The following is a 25,361-nucleotide window of genomic DNA, read 5'->3' on the forward strand; positions in this document are numbered from 1 at the left end:
TTTTCCAACGGGTCTGTGCTGATTTGTTAATTCCTTGAAGCAAAAGTTTTTATGTTGCCCTTTTCCGCTTAGGACCAGAAGCCTATTTTATCATCCAGTTATAGACCAGGCACTCGTTAACCTCTCAGATCTCTGGAGAACTGTGGTTTTAAGGGAGCCCAGAAGGGAGGAACAAATTTAGAAACCCGTTTACCCAGTTCACCAGAATTGAGATGTTATGGTTTCCATTCTTCCGGTGGCTCCCCTCCCCTCACACTCTCCCCGCCCGCGCTCCCCAAAGTGCCAAATTTCCATCATCAGAGCTCTCTCTATAAATGAATATTTTGTTACTGGACTGAAGAAGAAAGAAACCACAGGCCTGTTAGGGACAGAGACAGGAGAAGAGGAATATGTGCTTGAAAGCATGTTTATTCGGCTGGATTGCAGATGGCCTGTTTAGGAATACAATATCATATTTTGAAGCATTTCATAATTAATTCCAGCCAAACCCACCAAGACCAAAATTATCTGAAATGGGTGCTTGTGTGTCCTGACCCCAAACCCAACAATGTTTGCATATAAAATATATATATTTCCCCCCCAGATTTAATTTTTTTAATCAATTAGCAAATAGTGTTCCTGAAAAACTAAGGAAAAGACAGGCTTCCATGTCTAAGGAACTGAAATGTGGTATTTGGTAGATTCTACTTCCAGGAAATCAAAATGCTGAAGTCCTAGAGAGACAAGCTGCAAGCAAAGAGCAATCCTAAAGGAAAGGGTTTTATTGGACCTGCCCCTTGTCATTAAACACTCCATATTTTACTTTAGTCTGATATTTTTATTTACATCTAAAACCCTTTTTCATCTCCGAATGAAAACGTTCACTTTGCCCTTCTGTGAACATGGGGAGAGGCTCTCTATAAATTAGCCCACCCAAATGATATGTTGACATCCAGGTGACAGAAAGATGGCATACCGGTGTGGAAGCAGAAAAAGAGAAAAAGGAGCATCTGGGGATAGATGTCTTAGTCAATTTAAGGATAGAGTGAAAGGAAACCCTAACCCTAACCCTTACCCTAATAACGCGAGAGTTGTAAGAGATGCTGTTTTCGTCCCTGCTTTTAGTTTTAAAGATGGAATGCTGACTTAAGCAGAAACCTTGAGATGAGGTAGCATCTGGAAGAAATTTGCATAAACAAAGGATAACTGTTAGCCATTGATGTATGTAACGGGAAAGTATAAATACTTGCCTTACACTACTTGTAGGGGGAAGATCTGCCTAAGTGCAGGGGACCCCCAGTCTGACCGCAGTCTTCCCTTGCAATTGCTCGTAATAAACTGTCTCTGACTTGTTGCTAACAAACCGCAGAGTGAGGACTTGTTTTCTTCCACACTGGTAAATCAGGGACTGGTTTTCATGAAACTTCTTACCTCTGCTTAATTCAATTGACCTTTAGGAGTGCTGCAGTTTACACATTTTGAATGGCTAATTGCTGGGGACCATTACAAAGAAACCCTGAAAAAGCCACATCATCTCTCCCACCCCCCCGCCCCAAAACCCCAACAAACTCTCAAACCAACCAACCTATCATAGCAAAAAAACCAAAAAGAACCCCGCACAAGCTAGAAAAGACTCCTTTGTCCTTGTCAAACAAGCAATCAAATTTTATAACTTCACCGCAATGTGCATTTTTTAAGGCTTTGGGTGTGGAGAGGTTATAGTCATTAAAGTAAGAATGACACTGATCATAACCAAGCAAAGCTAATGCTGTTCAGACTTCTGTACATATCTTAAAGTCTGATTTGTGCATCAGCTCATGCTATGCCAGTCCTGAGTTCTCATACGCTTCTGCCAATGCATATTTTTATCTGAAATTTATTTATGCCTGATTAAGCAGAATATAACACGCTACAAGAGTCATTGGCAAGATGTACAGTACAAGAAGTTATCGCAGTCATCTGTCTCAAAATGAAAGGGCTGGATCATCACAAGGAGTAGACAATATGCCAGAAAATTATATACTGTGGCATTCCCCATCTCAGGTTTTGTTTCTTTCTTTATTCAGTTGTTTTGGTGCTATTAGAGGAATCCAAATCAATATTGAAAAGCCAATCTTTCAAATAATAGCAATAGAGTAAAAAGGTTATCCAATTCATTTAATTTCCTTCCCTGTTAGAGAAAACTGGTTACTTATTCCTAGATTCTAATTCATAGATTTCAGCTGGTTATTTATTTGCAGATTTAAATTTTAAATCTGTAAGTTTTCATACTAAAATATGCTAATTCATATTTGTACATATTTTTAGAAATAAAGTGTTACATGACACCTTTACTGCACAAATGATCCGTAAGTACAGTAAGGAATCATAACACCACCTAGCTCTTATATAGCACTTTTCATCAGAAGATCTCAAAGCACTTAAGAAAGTGGGGAAAGTGAAGCCACAGAAAGGTGATGTAACTTGACCAGGGTCACCCAACAGGCCAGTGGCTGAGACAGAAACAAAACCCAGGTCTCCTGAGTCCCAGTCCACATCTACAAGGCCACATCTGACTATATAAAGTATGAGTGACAAATCAGTATTCTGTAAAAGAATAGCTATACACTCTTTAGACAATTCTGGAAAGAAATTACACTTTTCCTTGATCTGATGCTTGATTTCTGCGCACAAGCTTGTCTCTGGACAGCTCTTCCCCCTACCATTGCACAGATCCATAATAATCTGAGTAACAGGTATGTGAATCACTTTGTGTGGCAATTACCAAGCATATTACAATCTGTTGGTGAATTTTCAGAGGAAAATATTCTGCACAGAAATCAAGTGTCACATCAGTGAGCAGAATGCCATTTTCTGTCCAGAACTGTGTAGCTTTACAGAAAACGTATAACGTATCACTTCTAGGAATAAGCCAACATCTTTAACGTGTAAATAAGGAGCTATGAGATAGAATAAAAGGACAAATTTCAGTCTACCTTTCCCCATATGCTTCATTTGCATGGGAGGGAAATAGTGATGAAAAGGAAGAACAAAGCGAGAAAAAAGAGTGCACTTTTGAAACCTGGAACCATTGCACTACAGAAATGATAACCTACCTGGGATGGCACAACTTGATAAGTACCACCATCCACTAAATTATTAACTCAGATGTCAAATACACGCATTTTCAGAATTGAAATATTTACATAAGCATAGTTCAAAAACCTAAGTAAACAAAAAAAACTTCAAGGAAAATGTTTAAGAGACTGCAAATACAAAGAGGATTGTGTAGTTTGAACATACGCTGTCATATAACTAGGTCCTTGTGGATTTCTGTAGCATTGTACCCGCAGAATGCATTAGCAGCTGTATAATTCCCATATCCAAGGCTTTTAAAAAGTCTAGTCATGAGATCACTACATGCACTTGGAAGTTAACTCTTTGAGTGCACTTTCTGTACAGGACTGGCATTGATGGAAAAACCATAAGATGGCACGGCTGAGAATGTTGTACACAGAGACAGACTCATGTCTCTGTAGTTCTCTCTGAAGTACTGAAAGGGTTGAAATCACCCCACCAGACTCCCACAGAATAGAGCAAAAAACTGGCAATTTAAATTAACTGGGGAATTCATCTCTTAATGAACAATTAGAATTATGTCCTATGTCTTTATTAGTTGAATGATATCAAATACCTGAGAATAATGAGATACCCTTGGTCAAGATTAGACTAACTGTGCAAAGTCAAGCAAAATGTTTACAAAAGGATTGTTCTACAGAGAGTTAGAAATCATAACTTTTAGAATACGACTTAAAAGGCAGACTACTTCCACGTTATACTTACAATGGAGAAAGGAAAAGAAAATTATTTTTTAAAAGCTGCAATTATTTTGATATACTAAAGCAATTTTACTTGAAAGTTTTTTGAACAACTCTTTTCATTCTCTACCCTTACTCCACTGTAGCAGTTATAAGAGTGACATTACAGCACTTGATTATTCACTGTTTGCATAACTTCTGATGTTGGTATCAAAGTTCGGTGAACGGAGAAACGTTTCTCTTGCTTTCAAATTGCCAAGTTTATTTTGTCTGTACCATTTTGTGGGAGGCTGATGACTTTATAGGTGGTGATAAAGCAGTGCGTTGACAGTTTAATGAGTAGAGGGAAATATGTAGCAGACGAGTGGGTACATCTGGAACTGATGAGGAGTGGAGTAAGATTCAGTGCCAACTGGAAGCTCTTGGTAATCACAAAAAACATGTGATCCTCCACATGACCCACAATACATTTCAATTGCTACAGGAATACTTACTGATGCTGTCGTGCCTTTCATCCTTTATTTAATGAAGAAAATCCAGCAAAATAAGGTTCAATCCTTTTGGAAAACACCCCAAAGCAACTAAAGAAAGAAGTTCTTAGAAGTAGCTATGATGCAGAAATCAACATCCCATTCTTAATACCCATTTGATAAAACCATTCCAACGACCCACTTTACAGTTCAATTGAATCCCTGTTTATTTACCATAAAAATGAATTAAACTGCAGAAGCAGAAGCCAAAGGCAGCTATCTGCAGTGCTGTGAAATAAAACTGTTCTTTTAAACACAAACCAATTCCTTTATTATGCAACAAGTTGAAAAGCAAGGCAGCAGGTGCGAGGGGAAGATGAGAGAAAAAGTGCACACGCATATAAAGGAGAAAAGACTGGCTATCAGCCATATCCCCCCAATTCAGATTTTTATGGTACCTGAAGCTGTTGGGAGCTGTCATTGAGATTGTCCTCCCTCCGTCTGGCCTCTTCTAGCATCTGTGCACTCTTCTTTTTTTCCACTTGCTCTTTGTGCTTCAGGTTTGCTACCTTCTTATTTTGGTCTTTGACTTGCCTGTCAAGTGAAAAACAAACACTCAGAGCACAATCCAGAATATGTTTTCAGTCAGTCCTGGTTCTTGTGTGACCTGGACTGAAGAATGGTGGAAAGCCCAGAAACATTCTCACTCATCTTGCAGAAGTCCACAAGCACTCCAGTTTCCAATCCACACTCAACTGTAAACTCCATTTAAAGAACACTTTGTTTTACCCACCACTATTAAGAGAAGTGACTAGAAGTTCCTGGAGTAATCTCAGACTGCATCACCCCATTAAACTAAAACTTCAAACTACTACATCCGTGGGAGTTGTTGATCAAAAACAAACCTGCTCTCTGGTGACTCGTCACAGTGTATTATACATATATATAGAAACCCATATTACCTTGGGTACACAATTGTACTTTATTCAAGGGGATGGGGGAGGAAGAGGAATTTAAAAAAAACCACAACTCAAACATACAGGAACGTCTGCAAGGTCCAGGCCATCTGCTTCAAGCAGTAAAACTATTTTCTCTAACCTCAAATTCTACTTGTTTACCAGATATTTTGTGGTATATTCCCCACCCCACTCTTACAGAGACAAGAAAGTGTGCATAATTTCCTTTTTCACTTGCATCTGTGAATTATTCTTGATGGTTCTGGCAACTACCATTGCCCGCAGCAGGGGTTTGGCCTTCTGGGCATTAAGACACATGGAGTATGGAACCTAATTACAGACCCTTTAATCTCTGTCTCCTGACCACAGAAAACTTAAGTCTAAACTTTTGGTCCAATCAAAATAAAACAGACCAGCTTTGCTTCCTCAGCCTTTTTCTCCATAATTATATCTGGAGTTTGGACTCTGGAATAAAAGACAGATTCTTTGGTCCCAAGCTTTCCCCCCAAATATCATACAACTAGCACAGAGAACTCTTTAATTTAATGTTTAGAAAAAAATCATAAACTAGCTTCCTTTTTGGAACATCACACACACAGAAGGAGAAGAATGTTCCTTCTGAAGGCATCTCAGAAAGACATTTAGAATAGATTGCAAATAACTTTGGCTGCTTTGATATTTCCTTCAGAGCTCACAGCAAAGAGACTACCTCTTTGCAGAATACACAAATTAACTGATTTATAGCTGGTCAGTGCTCTGCAGTACCATACAAGGAATTTGGGTTCAATTCCTAGGCTGTGCTTTTTGCTCCCTGAGACAGTTGGGGCTGGAGTAACTGCATAGATAGCAAACTCCCGTGATGTTGCTTTGCAGAGACTCTCATCACAGTGAAAAGAACAGTGCTGATGGCCTCCAGAGACAGTCTCTTCTAGCTCTTCTCAATCAAGGAAGATGACCAAGATGAGGTGTCTTGAGGAATTTGGAAGCGGAAGTCCTTTGCTTATTACATTAAAGAATCATTGGTGTACCTATAAGTGCCCTTTCCAAAAAACTACAGCTAATTCTACTTCGGATACTACATGGACACATAGTATAATTGATAAGCTGCTCTAGGCTAGTGCTGCAACATGGTAATGGGCACTGAGTCCACTCTGAAAGCTGATTTGCTCAGAGATTACATTAGTTTTCTGAAGTACTTTGTCAGCACTGAACTGAGCTTGTACAACACAGAGTTATTTCTGTACTGTTAAATAAAGATAGAAAATAGAGTTAATTTATAGAAAATATAGTTAAATAATCCCAACACACACAGTTTCACATGGGTATTCTAATTCAATTAGGATAGGTATATGGATTTGTTTTGATGAATCTGATGAAACTAAATTTATCCATTAGAAAAATATTCCTTGTTATCACTATTTTCTGGTGCACTCTGAACTGCAGAAATAAAGGCTGATTAAAATAAAAAATAGATTATCTTCTGCAAAGTCCAAATCCTCTCCATTAAAAAGGTCTCTCCTGAAAAGCAAGCTGATTAAATGAACTTTTGACATGAAGTTTGCTGCCCAGGATCTGAGCCAAAAAGCAAGACTTGCTAATGAATTGGCTCCCATAGTGTATGTAAAGGATCATCTGAATGTTGAAGAAGCAGTCAGCCAGAAATTCTAAGGCAAACATAAGTACTTCCCCCAAAGGCAGATTTAGAGAGAGCCCATGCAACTCCCGTGCCTTAAACCACTTGATCCAAGCCAGAATTATGGAAGCTGCATAAAGTGCAGCCTAGGGCAATCCTACTGTATCTTTGATGGAAAAAACTCATGTGGCTCTAGTGAAGACCTTGAATGAGATAGGGATTTATAGTGAACTTGGCTGTAATGGTTCAACTATTGTAAAAACAAAACAAAACAGGTCACATGTGCCTTGGGCAAAGGAATCTATAACTTGAAAAAGTGAAGAAGTAATTGGGAAGGTGTGGGGGACGTGACCCAGCCTCTTTCAATGCTCACATGAAATGCATGTTGCCTCTTACCCTGCCAACAGAAGCGCAGATGATTATAAGTGGAATAAGGACAATGGACTTTAAAAAAGCAGTCTTCAACAAACTCAGAGAACTTTCTCCCCACAGTAAGATCCTGTGGGAAGAATATCAAAGCGATAAAATTATTAAAAGTGCAACTGCCAACTATTCCAATCTGAAGGCGCAAAATGAGTTACGTTTAAGAAGGGACATAAAATCTAATAATAAGAAGTTCTTTAAATACATTCAGAGCAAAAGTAAGATGAAGGAAAGTGTAGATCTTCTACTTAGTGTGGGGGGAGAGCTAATAACTGATAACATCAAACAGGCTGAGGTGGTTAATTCCTATTTTGTTTCAGTCTTCACTAAAAAGGTTAATTGTCACCATATACTCAAGAAAATTAATATTAACAACAAGGGGAAGGAATGCAAGACAGAACAGGGAAAGAAGAAGTTAAAGAATACTTAGATGAATTAGATGTCTTCAAGCTGATAGGGCCTGATGAAATTTATCCTAGGATACTTAAGGAACTTGCTGAAGCAATAGTTACGGGAAGGTAGATAATCTTGGATTGCTTCCTCATGTTGATTCCAAAGAGATGACTCCCACGAATCTCCTAGGAGAATAGGTCAGAGTTCAGCGGATCGCAGATTGCAGCACTGCTCTGCCAAATCTGTCATCATTGCTGGCCTGCTGTGTAATGGCACAGTGCAATATAAAGATGTGGATCGAAGACCATGTCGCTGCCCTGCAAATAGTCTTGAATGGGAACTTGCACCAGGAACGCTGCCGAGGATGCCTGTGCCCAAATAGAGTGTGCCATCAGCATGAAGGCAGGTATCTTAGCCAGGTCGTAGCATGCCGATACAGGCCATGAACCCAGCGTCATCCCTGGTTTGGGAAACGATCACATAGTGCTTGGTGAATGTGTGAACCGAAGACCACGTGGCGGCCCTACAAATGTCCTGGATGGGGACATGGGCCACGAAGGCAGCTGACGAGGCCTGTGCCTGAGTCAAGTGTGCCCTCACAATGGATGGCGGGGGGAAACCCACCAGCTCATAACAGGAGCAGATGCACTAAGTGATCCAATTGGAAAGCTGCTGAGTGGAAATCGGCTGGCCCCTCGCGCACTGCCCAGCCGTGGCGACGAACAGTTGCGAGGATTTTCTGAATGTCTTGGTCCGCTTGAGGTAGAAAGCCAGAGCCCACCGAACATCGAGGGAGGGAAAGGAATTATTTAAGCTCAGTACCAATACAGTACACAAGAACAAATGGATATAAACTGACAATCAGGATGTTTAAACTTGAAATTAGATGAAGGTTTCTAACCATCAGAGGAGTGAAGTTCTGGAACATGCTCAGAGTTCAACTGATGGCCATATTTCGGATCGGGAAGGAATTTTCCTCCAGGGCAGATTGGCAGAGGCCCTGTGGGTTTTTTGCCTCCCCCTGCCGCGTGGGGCACTGGTCACTTGCTGGAGGATCCTCTGCACCCTGAAGTCTTTAAACCATGATTTGAGGACTTCAATAGCTCAGACATAGGTGAGAGGTTTATTGCAGGAGTGGGTGGGTGAGATTCTGTGGCCTGCATTGTGCAGGAGGTCAGACTAGACAATCATAATGGTCCCATCTGACCTTAAAGTCTATGAGCGTGTAGAGACGGCACTCCTCATTGGATGCGTGAGGCTTGGGGCAGAGGACTGATAGAAAAATGTCCTGACCCATGTGGAAGGCGGAGACCACCTTCGGGAGGAACGAGGGATGTGGGCGAAGCTGGACCTTGTCCTTAGGAAAGACCGTGTATGGCGGCTCGGAGGTCAGGGCCTTGAGCTCCAAGACTCGCCTGGCCGACGTGACTGCAACCAGAAAGGCCACATTCCATGAGATGTGAGACCAGGAGCAGTTGGCCAGTGGTTCAAACGGGGGTCCCGTGAGATGATCCAACACCAGGTTTAGGTCCTACTGCGGGACCGGGGGTATAGAATACAGAAAAAGATGGTCCAAACCCTTAAGGAACCAGCCAGTCATAGCATGGGAAAATACTGTGTGCCCTTGCACCGGCGTATGGAAGGCCAATATGGCTGCCAGGTGCACCATGACTGATGAGGCACCAGGCCCTCAGGTGGATGAGGTAATCAAAGATAAGCTGGATTGGGGCGGCCACCAGGGAGACACCTTGGTCCGCCGCCCACCTAGAGAAACGGGACTACTTCGCCAAATTAGCACAGTGAGTGGAGGGCCGTCTACTTTCGAGGAGGACGCACTGAACCTGTTCTGTGCACATCCTTTCCTCTCCGCCTAACCACTGAGCAGCCATGTTGTGAGGTGAAGTGCTGCTAGGTTGGGATGGAGGATGTGGCCCTGGTTCTGAGAAAGTAGGTCTGGGTGGAGTGGAACAGCCATGGCAGAGCTACTGCCAGGCCCGTGAGGGTCCCGTACCAATGCTGCCTGGGCCACGGCAGGGCAATCAGGAGGACCCGTGCCTTTTCCATCTTTATCTTCTCCAGGACCCTGCTGATTAGAGGGAATGGGGGAAAGTCGGCCTGATCAGGACAGGAGAACGGCATCGGAGATAGTGCCCCTCCCCAGGCCCCCCCGGAGCAGAACTGGGGGCATCGCTGGTTCTACCGAGTTGCAAATAGATCCACCTGGGGAGTTCCCCACCTTCAGAAGAGCCAGTGAGCCACTTCCGGTGGAGGGACCACTCATGTTGCGAGGAAAAGTCCCTGCTCAAGCGATCCACCCTCTTGTTCCGGGCGCCCGGTAGGTGGAAGGCCTATACAGAAGTCCCACAGCCTGAGGGCTTCGTGGCAGAGGGCAGAGGATCGGGCCCCGCCTTGCCTGTTGATATAGAACATCGAGGCTGTGTTGTCCATGAGGACCCTGACTACCTTACCGTCCAGGTGCGAGCGGAAGGCCATTCATGCCAGAGGAATTGCCCTGAGCTCCTTGACGATTATATGTAGGGTCAGGTCTTGAGCCGACCACAGACCTTGAGTCTAAAAGTTCCCCACATGGGCCCCCGAACCCAGGTCCAATGCATCGAATACCAGCTCCAATGACGGGGCCCTGTCCCTGAACAGGACCCCTTGGAGCATGTTTGGGGCGGATGACCACGTTGGTAGGGAGGTGATCACAGAGTCCGGCACGATGAGGACCTTCTCCATCCTGTCCATGGCCCGGGAGAACTTCAAGGCCAACCAGAGCAGGAGGGGCCTCATCCTGAGTCTGGCGTGACCGACCACATACGTGCATGCCGACATGTGACCCAAGAGTTGCAGGCAAACCCTGGCTGTTGTCACTGGGAACCTTGTGACTGTGTCGATGAGACCTTTCAGGGTCTCGAATCTGTCTGGTGGGAGAGAAGCCCTGGCCGACACTGTGTCCAGGAGTGCCCCAATAAACTCTATGCGTTGGACTGGGACTAATGTGGACTTGTTGTTGTTTACCAACAGGCCCAAGGCAGTGCACGTGGACAGGAGGAGCGCCACATGATCCCTCACCCGTGACCAGGAGGTGCCCTTGACAAGCCAATCGTCCAGATAGGGAAATATCTGGACCCCTCGCTGTCTGAGGTAGGCTGGTACCACTGACATGCATTTTGTGAACACCCTGGAGACAGTGGACAGACCAAACGTGAGGACTGTGAATTGCTAATGATTCTGTCTCACCATGAAACGGAGGAAGCGCCTGTGCCCCTCGAATATGTGGATGTGGAAGTACGCATCCAGTAGATCGAGGGCAGCATACCAGTCCCCGGGATCTAGGGAGGGGATGATGGAGGCCAGGGAGACCATGAGGAACTTGAATTTCACCATGTACTGGTTCAGACCTCGCAGGTCCAGGATGGGCCTGAGCCCCTCTTTGACCTTCGGGATAAGGAAATAATGGCAGTAATATCCCTTGCCCATGAACTCCTCGGGCACCACCTCTATTGCTCCTAGTCCTAGGAGCCACCCCACCTCCTGCTCGAGCAGAGCTTTGTGCGAGGGGTCTCCCAAGAGGGACGGCGGTGGTGGGTGGTTGGGAGGAGAGGAAGTAAACTGGAGGGTGTAACCCTGGGAGATGGTGTTGAGGACCCATTGGTTCGAGGTTAGCCACAACCATTCCGGGAGGAAAGCACACAACCGGTTGGAGAAGGGTAGCTTTATTGATTCCTTGGTGAGGGCTCGCGGGGTGCCCCTGAGTGTCCCATCCAAAACACCTTTTCCCTGCCTGCTTGCCCTTGGAGGACCCAGGCTGAGGGGCAGGCTGAGACTGCCTCTGAGGGTGTCTCTTAGTGTCCCACTACTTCTTATGTGCGGCCTCATACTTTGGGAGGGCGGCCTGAACTTAGGTTTTGCTGAGCTGGGACATAAGGGCCCAGAGTCTGGAGGATCATGCGGGAATCTTTCATGCCATCCAGTCTTGTATCTGTTTTCTCCGAAAAAAGAGCTTTCCCATCAAACGGGAGATCCTGTATGGAAGACTGCACCTCGCTGGACAGCCCAGAGAGCAGAAGCCATGATGCCCGTCTCATGGACACCGCAGAGGCCCTAGCGGCTGCTGCCCCTTCCTCCACTAGCACTTTGAACTCCTTCCTATCGCGCTCCTGGAGGTAGTCCTCAAACTTGGCCAAGGAGCAACACAGATTGAATTCATACCGGCCCAGGAGAGCCTGATGGTTTGCCACTCGTAATTGGAAGCTTGAAGATGAATAAACTTTCCTTGCGAAAGAGTCCAGTCTCTGAGAACCTTTGTTCTTTGGGGTCAGGACTGGCTGATCCTGCCGTTCCCTGTGGTTGACCAACTTGATCACCAGGGAGTTGGGCGCCAGCTGGGTATATAAGTACTCATGCCCTTTAGTGAGTACACAGTACTTCCGTTCCGCCTTTTTAGAGATAGGGGACAACGAGTCCGGTGTTTGCCACAGGGCATTTGAAATCTTAACCACCCCTTCATGGAGAGGCAAGGCCACCCTATCCAGTGCCAATGGGGACAACGCGTTAAACGGAGTCTAAGGGCTCCTCCACTTGGAGGTGGAGGCTTGCTGCCACGCCCTTTAAGAGGTCTTGGTGGGCCCTGAAGTCCTCCTGCAGGGCAGAGGGGCTGCAATTGACTCCTCTGGGTGGGGCGAGGAGGCCAGTGTGGTGCTCTGGGTGTCCGCCAGCACCAGCAGATCCACCACCTGGTCGGACTCCGGGCCGAGGACGTACGTCCCACCGACTCCTTTCTTGGGGGTCTGGAGAGGGAGGCCAACGGTGCCTCCGAAGCTCCGGCCACTGAGCAGGCTCCCACCGGGGGCTGCGCTGGAGGCCACGGTGCCCACTGGTACCATTGGGCCGGCCACGATGCTCGATGCCACTGTAACTGCTGTGGCACCGGCGGGGCTGGCTGTTCGGGTTGGCTGGCCTGGCCCATTGAGAGGCGGCTACAACTGCAGACCGGACTGGCTTAAGATCTGCTGCTGTCACTGGACTGGAAGGAGCGGCGGTGCCAGAATCTACGATGGCCACGGGACCACAATCTCGACGTGGAGAACCGGTACCAACGGTAACAGCTGCTCACGAATGGCCTCGATGGGTGGACCCGTGAAGGTGAGATGCCAGTGATTGACACCCGGGGCTGCGATGTCTTGGCCGAGACTTGGAGCGGGAGTCTGAGCAGGAACGGTGTCAATGACCATGCCGTGACCGACTGCGGTGTCCTCTCTGAGATGAGGACCATTGGCGACGCCCGCTGCGGTCCCATTGATATTCGCTCCTTGAGGACGAGTGGTGCCGAAAGTCCCAGCCGGACGGAACCCAGCCAGTCTGGTCAGCGTCGAGGGTAATCCACGTGAATTCTGCCCCGACTGGTCACTGGGCAGTGAATGGCGTCGGGAACGTTCCCTCAACCAAGACCAGGCCAGAGGCGACTGCAGAGATCCCAGCAGTGGCTTGCCTCTGGAGCGTGGGGCTGACATCGGTGGCACTCCAGGCACCGGCATGGACATAATGTCCTGGGCCACCTGAGGGCTTCAGGCGTGGATGGCATCCAGAGAGGCCTGTTCCTAAGGGGCCGGGCTACTCCGCTCAATGCGAGTCAGAGACCTGGGGCCCAGTGGGGTTCAAGGACTGCCTGACATGGGCCTAGCCTCTCTCCCAGACTTCTCTTGTTGCCACTGCAAAGAGGGAATCTTTCCGGCCCTCTTGGCATGCCACATGGAGGGGGAGCGGTACTGACTGGTCGATGGCACTGGAGGGTCGCCGCATACCAATGCCACGGTGCTGAGTATCAGTTCGGAGCGGCGTGCCGGAGTCAGCGCCGACTCCATCAGGATGGCCCGGAGCCTTATGTCCCTTTCTCTTTTGGTCCAAGGCTTAAACAACTTGCAAATCTTGCACCTTTTGCTGATATGGGTTTCTCCCAAACAGCGCAAACAGTCTGCGTGTGGGTCACTTCTTGGCATAGAACGCCTACAAAAGCCGCACGACTTAAACCCTGGGGCATGGGACATGCCAGGCATGGGCTCCCTGACTAAACTAACTAAACAGTTAACTAACAGGTTACTACAGGTACTAACGGGTACTAACACTGAACGAACGAACAGTTCTGGGAACGAGCTACAACAAAGCTGGAGTGGAGCAGTGCAGTTCCGACGCACCTTCACTGGCGGCAAGAAGGTCTAAGAAACCTAAAAACTTAGATTCATAGATACTAAGGTCAGAAGGGACCATTATCATCATCTAGTCTGACCTCCTGCACAATGCAGGCCACAGAATCTCACCCACCCACCCACTCCTACAAAAAACCCTCACCTATGTCTGAACTATTGAAGTCCTCAAATCGTGGTTTAAAGATTTCAAGGAGCAGAGAATCCTCCAGCAAATGACCCGTGCCCCATGCTACAGAGGAAGGCGAAAAACCTCCAGGGCCTCTTCCAATCTGCCCTGGAGGAAAATTCCTTCCCAACCCCAAATATGGTGATCAGATAAACCCTGAGTATATGGGCAAGATTCACCAGCCAGATACTACAGAAAATTCTTTCCTGGGTAACTCAGATCCCACCCATCTAATATCCCATCTAAGGGGATTAGGCCTATTTACCATGAATATTTAAAGATCAATTAATTACCAAAATCACACTATCCCATCATACCATCTCCTCCATAAACTTATCCATAATCTTGAAGCCAAATAGATCTTTTGCCCCCAACCCTTGGAAGGCTATTCCAAAACTTCACTCCTCTGATGGTTGGAAACCATCTAATTTCAAGTCTAAACTTCCTGGTGGCCAGTTTATACCCATTTGTTCCTGTGTCCACATTGGTACTGACTTAAATAATTCCTCTCCCTCTCCGGTATTTATCCCTCTGATATATTTATACAGAGCAATCATACCTCAACCTTCTTTTAGTTAGGCTAAACAAGCCAAGCTCCTTGAGTCTCCTTTCATAAGACAAGTTTTCCATTCCTCGGATCATCCTAGTAGCCCTTCTCTGTACCTGTTCCAGTTTGAATTCATCCTTTTTAAACATGGGAGACCAGAACTGCACACAATATTCCAGATGAGGTCTCACCAGTGCCTTGTATAACGGTACTAAAACCTCCTTATCCCTACTGGAAATACCTCTCCTGATGCATCCCAAAACCGCATTAGCTTTTTTCATAGCCATATCACAATGGCAGCTCATAGTCATCCTATGATCAACCAATAGTCCAAGGTCCTTCTCCTCCTCCGTTACTTCTAATTGATGCGTCCCCAGCTTATAACTTAATTTCTTGTTATTAATCCCTAAATGCATAACCTTACACTTCTCACTATTAAATTTCATCCTATTACTATTACTCCAGTTTACAAGGTCATCCAGATCTTCCTGTATGATCTCCCGATCCTTCTCTGAATTGGCAATACCTCCCAGCTTTGTATCATCTGCAAACTTTATTAGCGCACACCCACTTTTTGTGCCGAGGTCAGTAATAAAAAGATTAAATAAGACTAGTCCCAAAACTGATCCCTGAGGAACTCCACTAGTAACCTCCCTCCAGCCTGACAGTTCACCTTTCAGTAGGACCCATTGTAGTCTCCCCTTTAACCAATTCCTTATCCACCTTTCGATGTTCATATTGGTCCCCATCTTTTCCAATTTAACTAATAATTCCCCATGTGGCACGGTATCAAATGCCTTACTGAAATCCAGGTAAATTAGATCCACTGCGTTTCCTTTGTCTAAAAAATCTGTTACTTTCTCAAAAAAGGAGATCAGGTTGGTTTGGCACGATCTATCTTTTGTAAAACCATGTTGTATTTTGTCCCATTTACTATTGACTTCAATGTCCTTAACTATTTTCTCCTTCAAAATTTTTTCCAGGACCTTGCATACTACAGATGTCAAACTAACAGGCCTGAAGTTACCTGGATCACTTTTTTTCCCCTTTCTTAAAAATAGGAACTATATTAGCAATTCTCCAATCATACGGTACAACTCCTGAGTTTACAGATTCATTAAAAATTCTTGCTAACGGGCTTGCAATTTCAGGTGCCAATTCCTTTAATATTCTTGGATGAAGATTATCTGGGCCCCCTGATTTAGTCCCATTAAGCTGTTTGAGTTTCACTTCTACGTCAGATATGGTAATATCTACCTCCATATCCTCATTTCCAGTTGTCATGCTACCATTATCCCTAAGATCCTCTTTAGCCTTATTAAAGACTGAGGCAAAGTATTTGTTTAGATATTGGGCCATGCCTAGATTATCCTTAACCTCCACCCCATCCTCAGTGTTTAGCAGCCCCACTTCTTTCTTAGTTTTCTTCTTATTTATATGGCTATAGAACCTTTTATTATTGGTTTTAATTCCCTTTGCAAGCTCCAACTCTACTTGACTTTTAGCCTGTCTCACTTTATCCCTACATGTTTTGACCTCAATAAGGTAGCTTTCCTTGCTCATCCCTCCCATCTTCCATTCCCTGTATACTTTCTGCTTCTTCTTAATCACCTCTCTAAGATGCTTGCTCATCCAGCTTGGCCTACAACTCCTGCCTATGAATTTTTTCCCCTTTCTTGGGATACAGGCTTCCAATAGCTTCTGCAGCTTTGGTTTCAAGTAATCCCAGGCCTCCTCTACCTTTAGATCCATAAGTTCTTCAGTCCAATCCACTTCCCTAACTCATTTCCTTAATTTTTGAAAGTCAGCCCTTTTGAAGTCAAAAACCCTAGTTGCAGATTTATTTTTGTTAATCCTTCCATTCAGTTTGAACTGAATTAGCTCATGATCACTTGAACCAAGGTTATCCCCTACAACCATTTCTTCTATGAGGTCCTCACTACTCACTAAAACCAAATCTAAAATGGCATCCCCTCTAGTTGGTTCAGCAACTACTTGATGAAGGAATCCATTAGCTATCGCATCTAGGAAAATCTGAGCCCTATTATTATTACTAGCACTGGTCCTCCAGTCTATATCTGGGAAGTTAAAGTCTCCCATGATCACGCAGTTTCCATTAGTATTTAATTTATTAAAAACATTAAAAAGGGCTCTATCCATATCCAAATTAGATCCCGGTGGTCTATAGCACACCCCAAGCACTATCGTAGGGGAGGCTCTACTAGTTTTCTTTCCCAATGTAATTTTTGCCCAGACGGACTCTATCTTATCCATTGCATCGCTTCTTATTTCTTTACATTCTACCTCATCATTGATATACAATGCTAGTCCGCCACCTTTACCTTTATTTCTGTCTTTCCTAAACAGCACATACCCTTCAATACCTGTAGTCCAGTCACGACTACTATTCCACCATGTTTCTGGTATCCCAGGTTTCACTTCCTGCACCAGTAGCTCTAGTTCCTCCATTTTGTTACCTAGGCTCCTCGCATTGGTGTACAAACATCTTAATTTTTGCTGTTTGGCCTCGCTCACATTTTGTACCCTATTAGGCACAGTCATTCTACAGCCAGTATAACCTATTAGACTGGTATTCACAGTCCTTTCTCCTTATATACATTCTCCTACCCACAGCTGTATCCTTTCTTACTTCGTCTTCTTCCCTCTCAATGCTAAAATCCGGCATGGAGATTACCTGGACAACTCCCAACCATCTCCCCCAAATTCCTACTTTAAAGCTCTCTTAATCAGTTGTGCCAGCCTCCATCCTAGAAGTCTATTTCCTTCCCTACTCAGATGAAGTCCATCCCGAGAGAACTGTCCTCTGTCCATGAATGCCTCCCAGTGGCCATACATCCCAAAGCCCTCCTTATAGCACCACTGCCTAAGCCATCTGTTGATAGTCATAATCTTGGCACACCTTTGTTGCCCTTCTCTAGGAACAGGCAGAATCCCACTGAAGATCACCTGAGCCTCGATTTCCTTAAGCATCTTCCCCAGCCTAGCATAGTCTCCCTTAATACTTTCCAGCGAGAATCTAGCCGTATCATTTGTTCCCACATGAAGGATAATTAGGGGATTCTTTCCTGCTCCCTTTGGGATTCTTTTCAGCCTCAGGTCTACATCCCGTATCTAAGCACCTGAAAGACAGCACACCCTTCTATTCTCTGGATTAGCACTGGTTACAGGCCTGTCTATTCTTCTCAATAAAGAGTCCCCGATCACATAGACCTGCCTTTTCCTGGTGACGGTGCTATTCTCCAGTCTATCCCCTATTCCCTCTGGCTGCAAGTTCTTTCCATTCCTATTCTCCCTTGTAATCCTCTTCAACCCATCCTGAATCCTCCTGGGGCTCATATTTGGTGTAGTCTCCATTGACTCTTCCCCTTTTCCTATAGGACTAGCCGCTCTTCTCTTCTTCCTTGCCCTTCCACCTTCAGCGACTACCTGCTGAGCCCTTTCTTCATTTTCCAACTCTGAAAACCTGTTCCTAAGCTCTATTTCTCCTTCACTAGCCCGTCTTTTCCTCTGTCTGGTTCTTTTAGTCACATGCTTCCACTGACCACTTTCCTCATCCAGTCTCCCCTCAAAATTCCCCAGCCCTGCTTCCATCTGTAAGTCGAGCTTTTCCCTTGAGATACCTCATGTCTTTGCTCCATCATCAACCCCTTCCTAAACTCAACCAGACTTTCCACCTGCATTTCCAAACCTCGGATCTTTTCCTCCATCAGCTCTATCAGATGGCATTTCATGCAGAAAAAACTCTTACCAGGTCCCTCCTCCAGGATCATGTACATACCGCAGCTTCCACATACAGTCATCCTCATTGTATCTTCCACTACATGAGTCAGTCCCACTGCTGCCTCCGTATCTGTCATAGCCTTCCCACCTAAATCCTGTTAATCTGGGAAACACAAACCTCACCAAAACACCACCCCCACAGCAAAAACAAACCCCAAACAAGCACCACAATACAAACTCCCCTTATAAACTCCCACTCAAACTCCCCTGTTTACAGCTCTGTTTGCTGGCTCCTGTGCCACTGCAGCTGTCTGTGCTGCTGCCTGACTGGCTGGCTACCTTTATAGGCCTCCTAGTCAGAGAAGCGCCGCCCCCTAATCAGGGCTCAGCTTCTCTCCCAGCAAAAAACCCCTACAAGCCTCTACACATATAAATACTACAAATACAAAGCCAAATACGAATACCTTCTCTTCCAACAGAACTCCCACTCAAACGCCCCTGTTTACAGCTCTGTTTGCTAGCTCACCACGTGCAGCGGCACAGGAGCATGCACACCTATTGTGGAATACACATGAGCCATCACTCGAAGAACAACACTACATTCTAGGAAAGGTCAAGAAGAAAGCATGTTGCAAGTGGTTCAAAGGGAGGCCCCATCAGTCTAGAGTGCATCAGGTTGAGGTCCCATGGGGGAATTGGCTGTCTTACTTGAGGGTACAGTCTATTTAGTCCTTTGAGGAAACAGCCAACCAAGGGGTTAGCAAAAACTGAGCGACCGACTGAACTGGGATGGAAAGCTGAGATAGCAGCCAGGTGCACCTTTATTGATGACAACGAAAGACCTTGCTGTTTCTGGTGCAGCAAATAGTCCAGGATAAAGGGAATCGATGACTATAAAGGTGGGGTGTTCTTTTGTAATGCCCAAATGGAGAATCTCTTCCACTTGGCCAAATAAGTGGCCCTAGTGGATGGCTTCCTGCTGCTAAGGAGTACTTTTCTAATAGGGTCTGAGCATATGAGTTCCAACAGATTTAGCCACGGAGTTTCCATGCTGTGAGGTGGAAAGACTCTAGATTGGGATGCTGGAGGAGACCATGGTCCTGGAGATCAAGTCCTTTCTGACATTCAGCAGGACCTTGTATACAAGCGGGAAGGGTGGGAATGCGTAAAGCCGGTGGTCCTTTCAAGGGAAGAGAAAAGCACCTGTAAGGGAGCCCAGGCAGTTCTGATTCAGAAAAGAGCAAAACTAGTGACATTTCCTTTTGGGACTTGTCGTGAACAAATCTATCTGGGGAAACCCCCACTGTTGGAAGATGATGTTCAAAACATCTGGGCAGAGGGACCACTCATGATTGTGGAAAGATCTGCTGAGATGATCGGCCAGTTCATTCTGGGCACCCGAAAGGTATGATGCTTCTAGATGTATAGAGTGGGCAATGCAGAAGTCCCATAACGTGAGGGCTTCCTGGCAGAGGGGAGAGGAGCGAGCACCACCTTGTCTGTTTATATAGAACATCGCTATTGTGTATTCTTGGTCAATACTAACACATCTGCCTTCCAGATGGGCCCGGAACATCTGGCAAGCAAGGCGGACCACTCTTAGCTCCCTGACATTGATGTGAAGTAAAAGTTCTGCCTGGGACCAGAGATCCTGGGTCTTCCTAAGTGTGCTCCTCCATCCCATTGCTGACACATTCGTGACTAGAGACATTGAGGGTTAGGGCCTTGAGAAGGGCACTCCTGTGCATACCACTTGTGGTTGAGCCACCATAGGAAGGACTCAATAACCGGAGTAGGAAGTGTAACCACTTGTCTCAGAGGTCTCGGTTTGGCCTGTACACTGAGACCAGCCATGCCTGAAGAGGTTGGAGCCCAAGCCTCGCATGATGTATTACATATCTACAAGTGGCTATGTGACCGAGCAACTTCAGGCAATTTCATGCCGTAGTAGTGGGGTATCGTTGTAAATCCTCTATGATGGTGCCCCTGGTCAGAAACGTGATTCGGGAAGGAATGCTATGGCTTGACCTGAGTCTAGGAGAGCTCCAATAAACTTTATCCTCTGGGTGGAGAGTTATATTTGATTTTGACACATTCAGTATTAGTCCAAGCTTGTTGCAAGTCGACCGTATCAGGTTCCCGTGCTGCTTCCCCTGAGCTTTGGTACAGCCCTGGATTAGCCAGCCATCTAGGTACGGGAATACTTGTACCTCTCGCCTCCTCAGGAAGGCGGCTACAACCAACATGCATTTGGTCAACACCTGAGGGGCCACCAATAGGCCAAAGGGGAGAATCGCGAACTGATAATGGGTGCTGCTGACCACAAAGCGGAGGAATTGCCTTTGAGATGGTACTATTAACATGTGAAAGTAGGTGACTTTCAAGTTTAGGATGGTGTACCAGTCCCCCAAATCCAGGGAAGGAATAATGAAGCCAGGTAGACCATGCAGAACTTCAGCTTTTTCAGGAAATGTCAGGAATACACCCCTTTGCCCCTGAACTCCTGAAGGGCATCCTCTAGTGCTCTGGCTTCTAGGAGTGTTTGCTCCTCCTGTATGAGAAGCTGCTTGTGAGAAGGGTCCCTGAAGAGGGACGGAGAAGGAAAATGGGAGGGAAGAAGGGAACAGAATTGGACAGAGAGAACATCCCAATTCTATCGTGTGTATGACCCATTGGTCTGAAGTGATTTGGACCCAAGCATGTTTGAAATGGGACAGATTAAATGGGGAAAAGAATCTGAGATTCTGCCTAGTGCATGGCCCCTGGGCGCACCTTCAGAAGTTTTTCTTGGGAACTGAAGACTGCCTTGTCGAGCCATGGCCCTGTTTGGAAGAGGGCTGTAAAGGCTTTTGTCTATTATTCTTTCCCCACTTTCTGTTTTAATCTTGTCTGGGGGGAGTGGGGTAGAAGCATGGTGGAGGCTGAAGTTTATAATACTTTCTTAGTGGGGCTGGTGTATGGAACTCGCGAGTCCTTGAGACAATGCAGTTTAGAGTCTGTTTGTTCTGAGAACAAACCTGAGCCATCAAAGGGCATGTCTTGAATTGTTTGTTGGACCTCGTATGGGAGACGTGAAACCTGCAGCCACGAGCTCCTTAGCATGGTTATAGCAGTCGACATTGTGTAGGTCGCTGAGCCCAGTGCAGCTTGCAAGGAGGTCCTTTCTATAACCGTGCCCTCCTCGAGGATGGCCCCAAAATCTGACCAAGATTCAATTAGAAGCAACTTTTTGAACTTAGTGTTCCAAGAGTTAAAATTATAGAACTGGTGACCGCTTGCTGATCTGAAGCTGGAGCCCTCCGTAAGAGTAGACTTTACAGCTGAAATGGTCTTGCTTCTTTGCCTCCTTAGATTTGGGCATTGGTCCCTGCTGCTGTTGCCTCTCTTTCTCATTTGCAGCTGCCACTAGTGGGGCCGGTTGAGGGTCGTGTGATACAGCATGGCCAGATGGCAGCAGGAGAGTGTTAGAAGGGAGCCTTATTCCCTGTAGAGGGAAGAAAGTTTGCTATAAATTAATTAAAGCACCTGAAGCCAATTAGAGCACCTGAAGCCTGTCACATGATAAAAACCCCCTGCTTCAATCAGACAAGAGGAGGAGTTGAAGCAGAGTGGATTGGTGTTGGAGCAGAGAGCAGTTTGGAGGGAAGCAGAGGAGAGTTTGGAGAAGTGCTGCAGTGGGCTAAGAATACCAAGACCCTAGGTAAAGGGATACCTGGTTTGTGCAGAGGGAGGGCAGGAAGCCCCACAAGCTGAAGGGCAGGAGAGTAGCCCAGGGGAAGGAACTGTTAGTTCTAGTGATTTACCGCTATCCCTAGGGCCCCTGGGCTGGGACCCGGAGTAAGAGCGGGCCCGGATCCCTCCCTCTCCACTCCCATCCTCTAGGACACTAGTGGAGCAGTTAATATCCCAGTTCAGGGGCAAGAAACGGTGCCCTGAACCCCCACCCAAGAAGAGAAAGCGCGAGATCCATCATAGTAGTGCTGGCAATTTGCCACAGTGGGTAAATAGGTATTTGTACCCATGTGAGGGTACAAAATACTTTCTTTCCACCCATTGGCCACGGAGTGAAAGAGAGGCAGGAGTCTGCCATAGGGTCTTGGTAGTGTTTTGGATGGTCTTAATCAGGGGTAAGGCCACCCTTGAAGGATTCTCAGGAGTCAGAATATCCATCATAGGATCAGTCGTCCCCTCTGACATCTTATCTGCCTGGAGGCCCAAGTTTTGTGTCACCCTTCTGAGTAGCTCCTGGTGAGCTCTGTTGTCCATAGCCAGCAACATGACAGAAGAGCCGGCTACTGCCTCATCTGGGGAGGATGAGGATGATGCCCTTGGTGGCACCGGGTCCACTTGACCCTCTAATTCACGGGATTCCTCCTGTGCTGATGTTTCTTGTGCGGTGCCTGGCGCGATACCGGTCCCTGTCTCAGTGCTGGTGTCAGTGATGGCCGCGGTGCCAGCTTGGGCGTTGGTCTCCAAGCTATGCAAAGGTTCTCATGCCATAGAGGATGTCGGGGGAGCCCTCCTTTCCAAGGTGATCAACAATGATCTGGAGCGTGGCCCCTGGGCTTGATGATACGACCATGGGGTCCAGATGTGCCACTGTGTTGGCACCTTCCATTGGGGTAGCCAGGGTATCATGGGAATTTGTTGCCCTTCTTCCTGCCTTGAATGGTGTCGAGAGCCGTGCCGGCTCTGCTTCGAGTCTTACGACTCCGTCTTTGAATCCGAAGACGAGTTCAACCTCGGTGACCAGGATAGTGACAGAGGGCGGCCAGTGCCACATCATGGCTGGTTTGCCCTATGAAGGCACAGTGATTCTCTGCAGTGCCGGTGCTGGGGACTGTGGAACTGTCATTGCTATAAGGTTCCTGACCTGCCCCAAACATGTCCGGGGTGGATGGAAGATCCAGCTCCTCTATCTGGTTTTCCTGCATGGGGGAGTCCACTAGAACTGGACTCAATGGACGTCTCTGAGAAGCTGGAGTCAAAGGTGTCGGTTTAGCCGGAACAGGGGCTGAGTGTCCCGGTACGGGATGCTATCCACTAGCATTTTCGCACTCCACTGCTCTAACTGTGGGCAAATGCCCCCTCTTGGCTCTCTTCTGTTTCTTCTGTGGCACCGGCGAATGCAAGGGGAGCTGCGGAGCAGGTCTTCAGTGCCAGAAAATGGCAATGCCGAGCGTCTCTAGACCCTGAGTTCTTTTTTGGCACCGCAGCCTCTCTTACTGAGGTTGGTGCGCTTTGCACCAAAGTGCTGAGTTCAGGTCCAATGAGGGCTGGGGATGGAGAGCTGACTCCACGAGGAGTCATTTCAACCTAAAGTCCCTCTACCTTTTGTTTCTTGGGCAGAAGCCTTTGCAGATCTTACACCTGTTGGTCTGCTGGGCCTCCACCAAGCACTTTAAGCAGGAGTCGTGAGGGTCTCCCCTGGGCATAGGCTTCTGAGAGGGAAAGAACATGGTGGGGGAAACCCCAACAGAAACTTATCTAACTATAAAACTACTTGAAAACACTAACTTTAAGTGTTTACAGCTACAAAGAAAAAGTCCACTGGGGGATTGCTTGCCACAGCAAGAGAGAAAAAAGCAGCTCCAACGACCGTCACCGATAGTAAGAAGAAACTGAAGAGGCGATGGGTTGGCAGGGACCTATATACACCATCCTGAAGGCACGACTCCAAGGGCTCCGCAGCTGACCCAACAGTTAGGGAGAAAACCTTCCAATGACTGTGCACGTGGCACACACACACCTACTGGGAATTGACATGAGCAAGCACTTAAATTAGAATCAATCTATCCACTACTGAAATTAAGTAGCTTCTATGGAAAAGGATGACAGTTAATAGACCTCTTGCATACAGAACACTGTGTAACAGTAGGGAAGAGAAACTTTTCATTATGGAGAAGAAGGAATACCTTCTTACAAAAAAAAAAGTGCAGCGGGATATTTTAATGTTAAGACAAAATGTATTGTTCTATGTTGTGTAAGTATCCTGGAACAAGAATACCATCAAGAAATGTACAGCATTTTGGGGGGAAAGGGTGAAAAGGAAAAGGGATAAAGAATGGGTAGAAACCTTCCATAGCCTCAGCTGCTGAGAGCCTGTATCACTAAGACATAACTGAGATTTCAAAACCCTCTAAATCCTTAGCAGTGGAACCTATAGTTATTTGTACAAGGGGATTCAGTCTCCCTTTCATTTTGTAGCAGGAATACTAAGTAGCGGCAATGTTGAGTAAAAATTCTTCAGCACACTTCAACTCCAAACTGAAAAAAAACTACCAAAATATCCAGTGCATCAACCTTGCTGAATAGAAGCCATACTCCTAATCTTTGTACATTGACTATCAGAGCGAATACAAACCTGGAAACAACCTCAACCATACGCCAGTAATGCTCAGACAGGGGGATGTGACAAGTACTTTTCTCCTTATTAACCATTTTTCAATCTTCCATTTATTTTTTTTTATTTTTATTTTTTTTAATTAAAGGACCCTAGTATGTACAAAATGACTTAGGGCAGGGCTTGAGAGAGGAACAGGGACAAGCACGGGAGCCAAGAAGGATAGAAGCAGAAGGAATGGGGTGGAATAGGGGCAGAATCTGATGGGGAGAGTATAGGAGCAGAGAGAGATAAGGACAAGCTGTGGGAGGGGGGGCAGCAGAAGAGTTTATAATCAACAGAATACACTACGCTACAGAACCTGAATCAAACCATGGATTCCTGTGTCCCAACATTTCCCCTCCTGTCAGCAAATACTTGTGAAGCTCACTGGAAAAGTGATTTTCATCCCTTACTAGTGCTGGTCAACACATAAAATGACAGCCTTCTACTGCTGAGAATTACTCATTTAGTCCAAGTGGATGAGGACTGTGCTGTGGATCTGCAGGTCCCAAGTTTAGGGGCATCAATGTGGTTTCATATAATAGTGGGGTTTTTTCACTTGCTTAAAAAAAACAAGCAAACAAATAAAAAAATGGTAGGAAATTACATGAAAAACCCTACATTAGAAGAAGGTTGAAGTTGCAAAGTTAAGCACTTTCTTC

At 46.1% G+C, this 25,361-nt stretch overlaps 1 protein-coding gene across 1 annotated transcript in view; it reads right to left on the bottom strand.

The window, feature by feature from the left end:
• The window catches only part of ERC1 (ELKS/RAB6-interacting/CAST family member 1), a 563,466-nt gene that overhangs the window by 246,701 nt on the left and 291,404 nt on the right, over nucleotides 1-25,361 (bottom strand). The window contains 1 exon segment of the mRNA XM_038395866.2: nucleotides 4,705-4,840. Within this exon segment, the coding sequence (XP_038251794.1) occupies nucleotides 4,705-4,840 (136 nt within the window).

This window comes from Dermochelys coriacea, chromosome 1 (assembly GCF_009764565.3).
Source record: "Dermochelys coriacea isolate rDerCor1 chromosome 1, rDerCor1.pri.v4, whole genome shotgun sequence".
Lineage (NCBI taxonomy): Eukaryota > Metazoa > Chordata > Testudines > Dermochelyidae > Dermochelys > Dermochelys coriacea.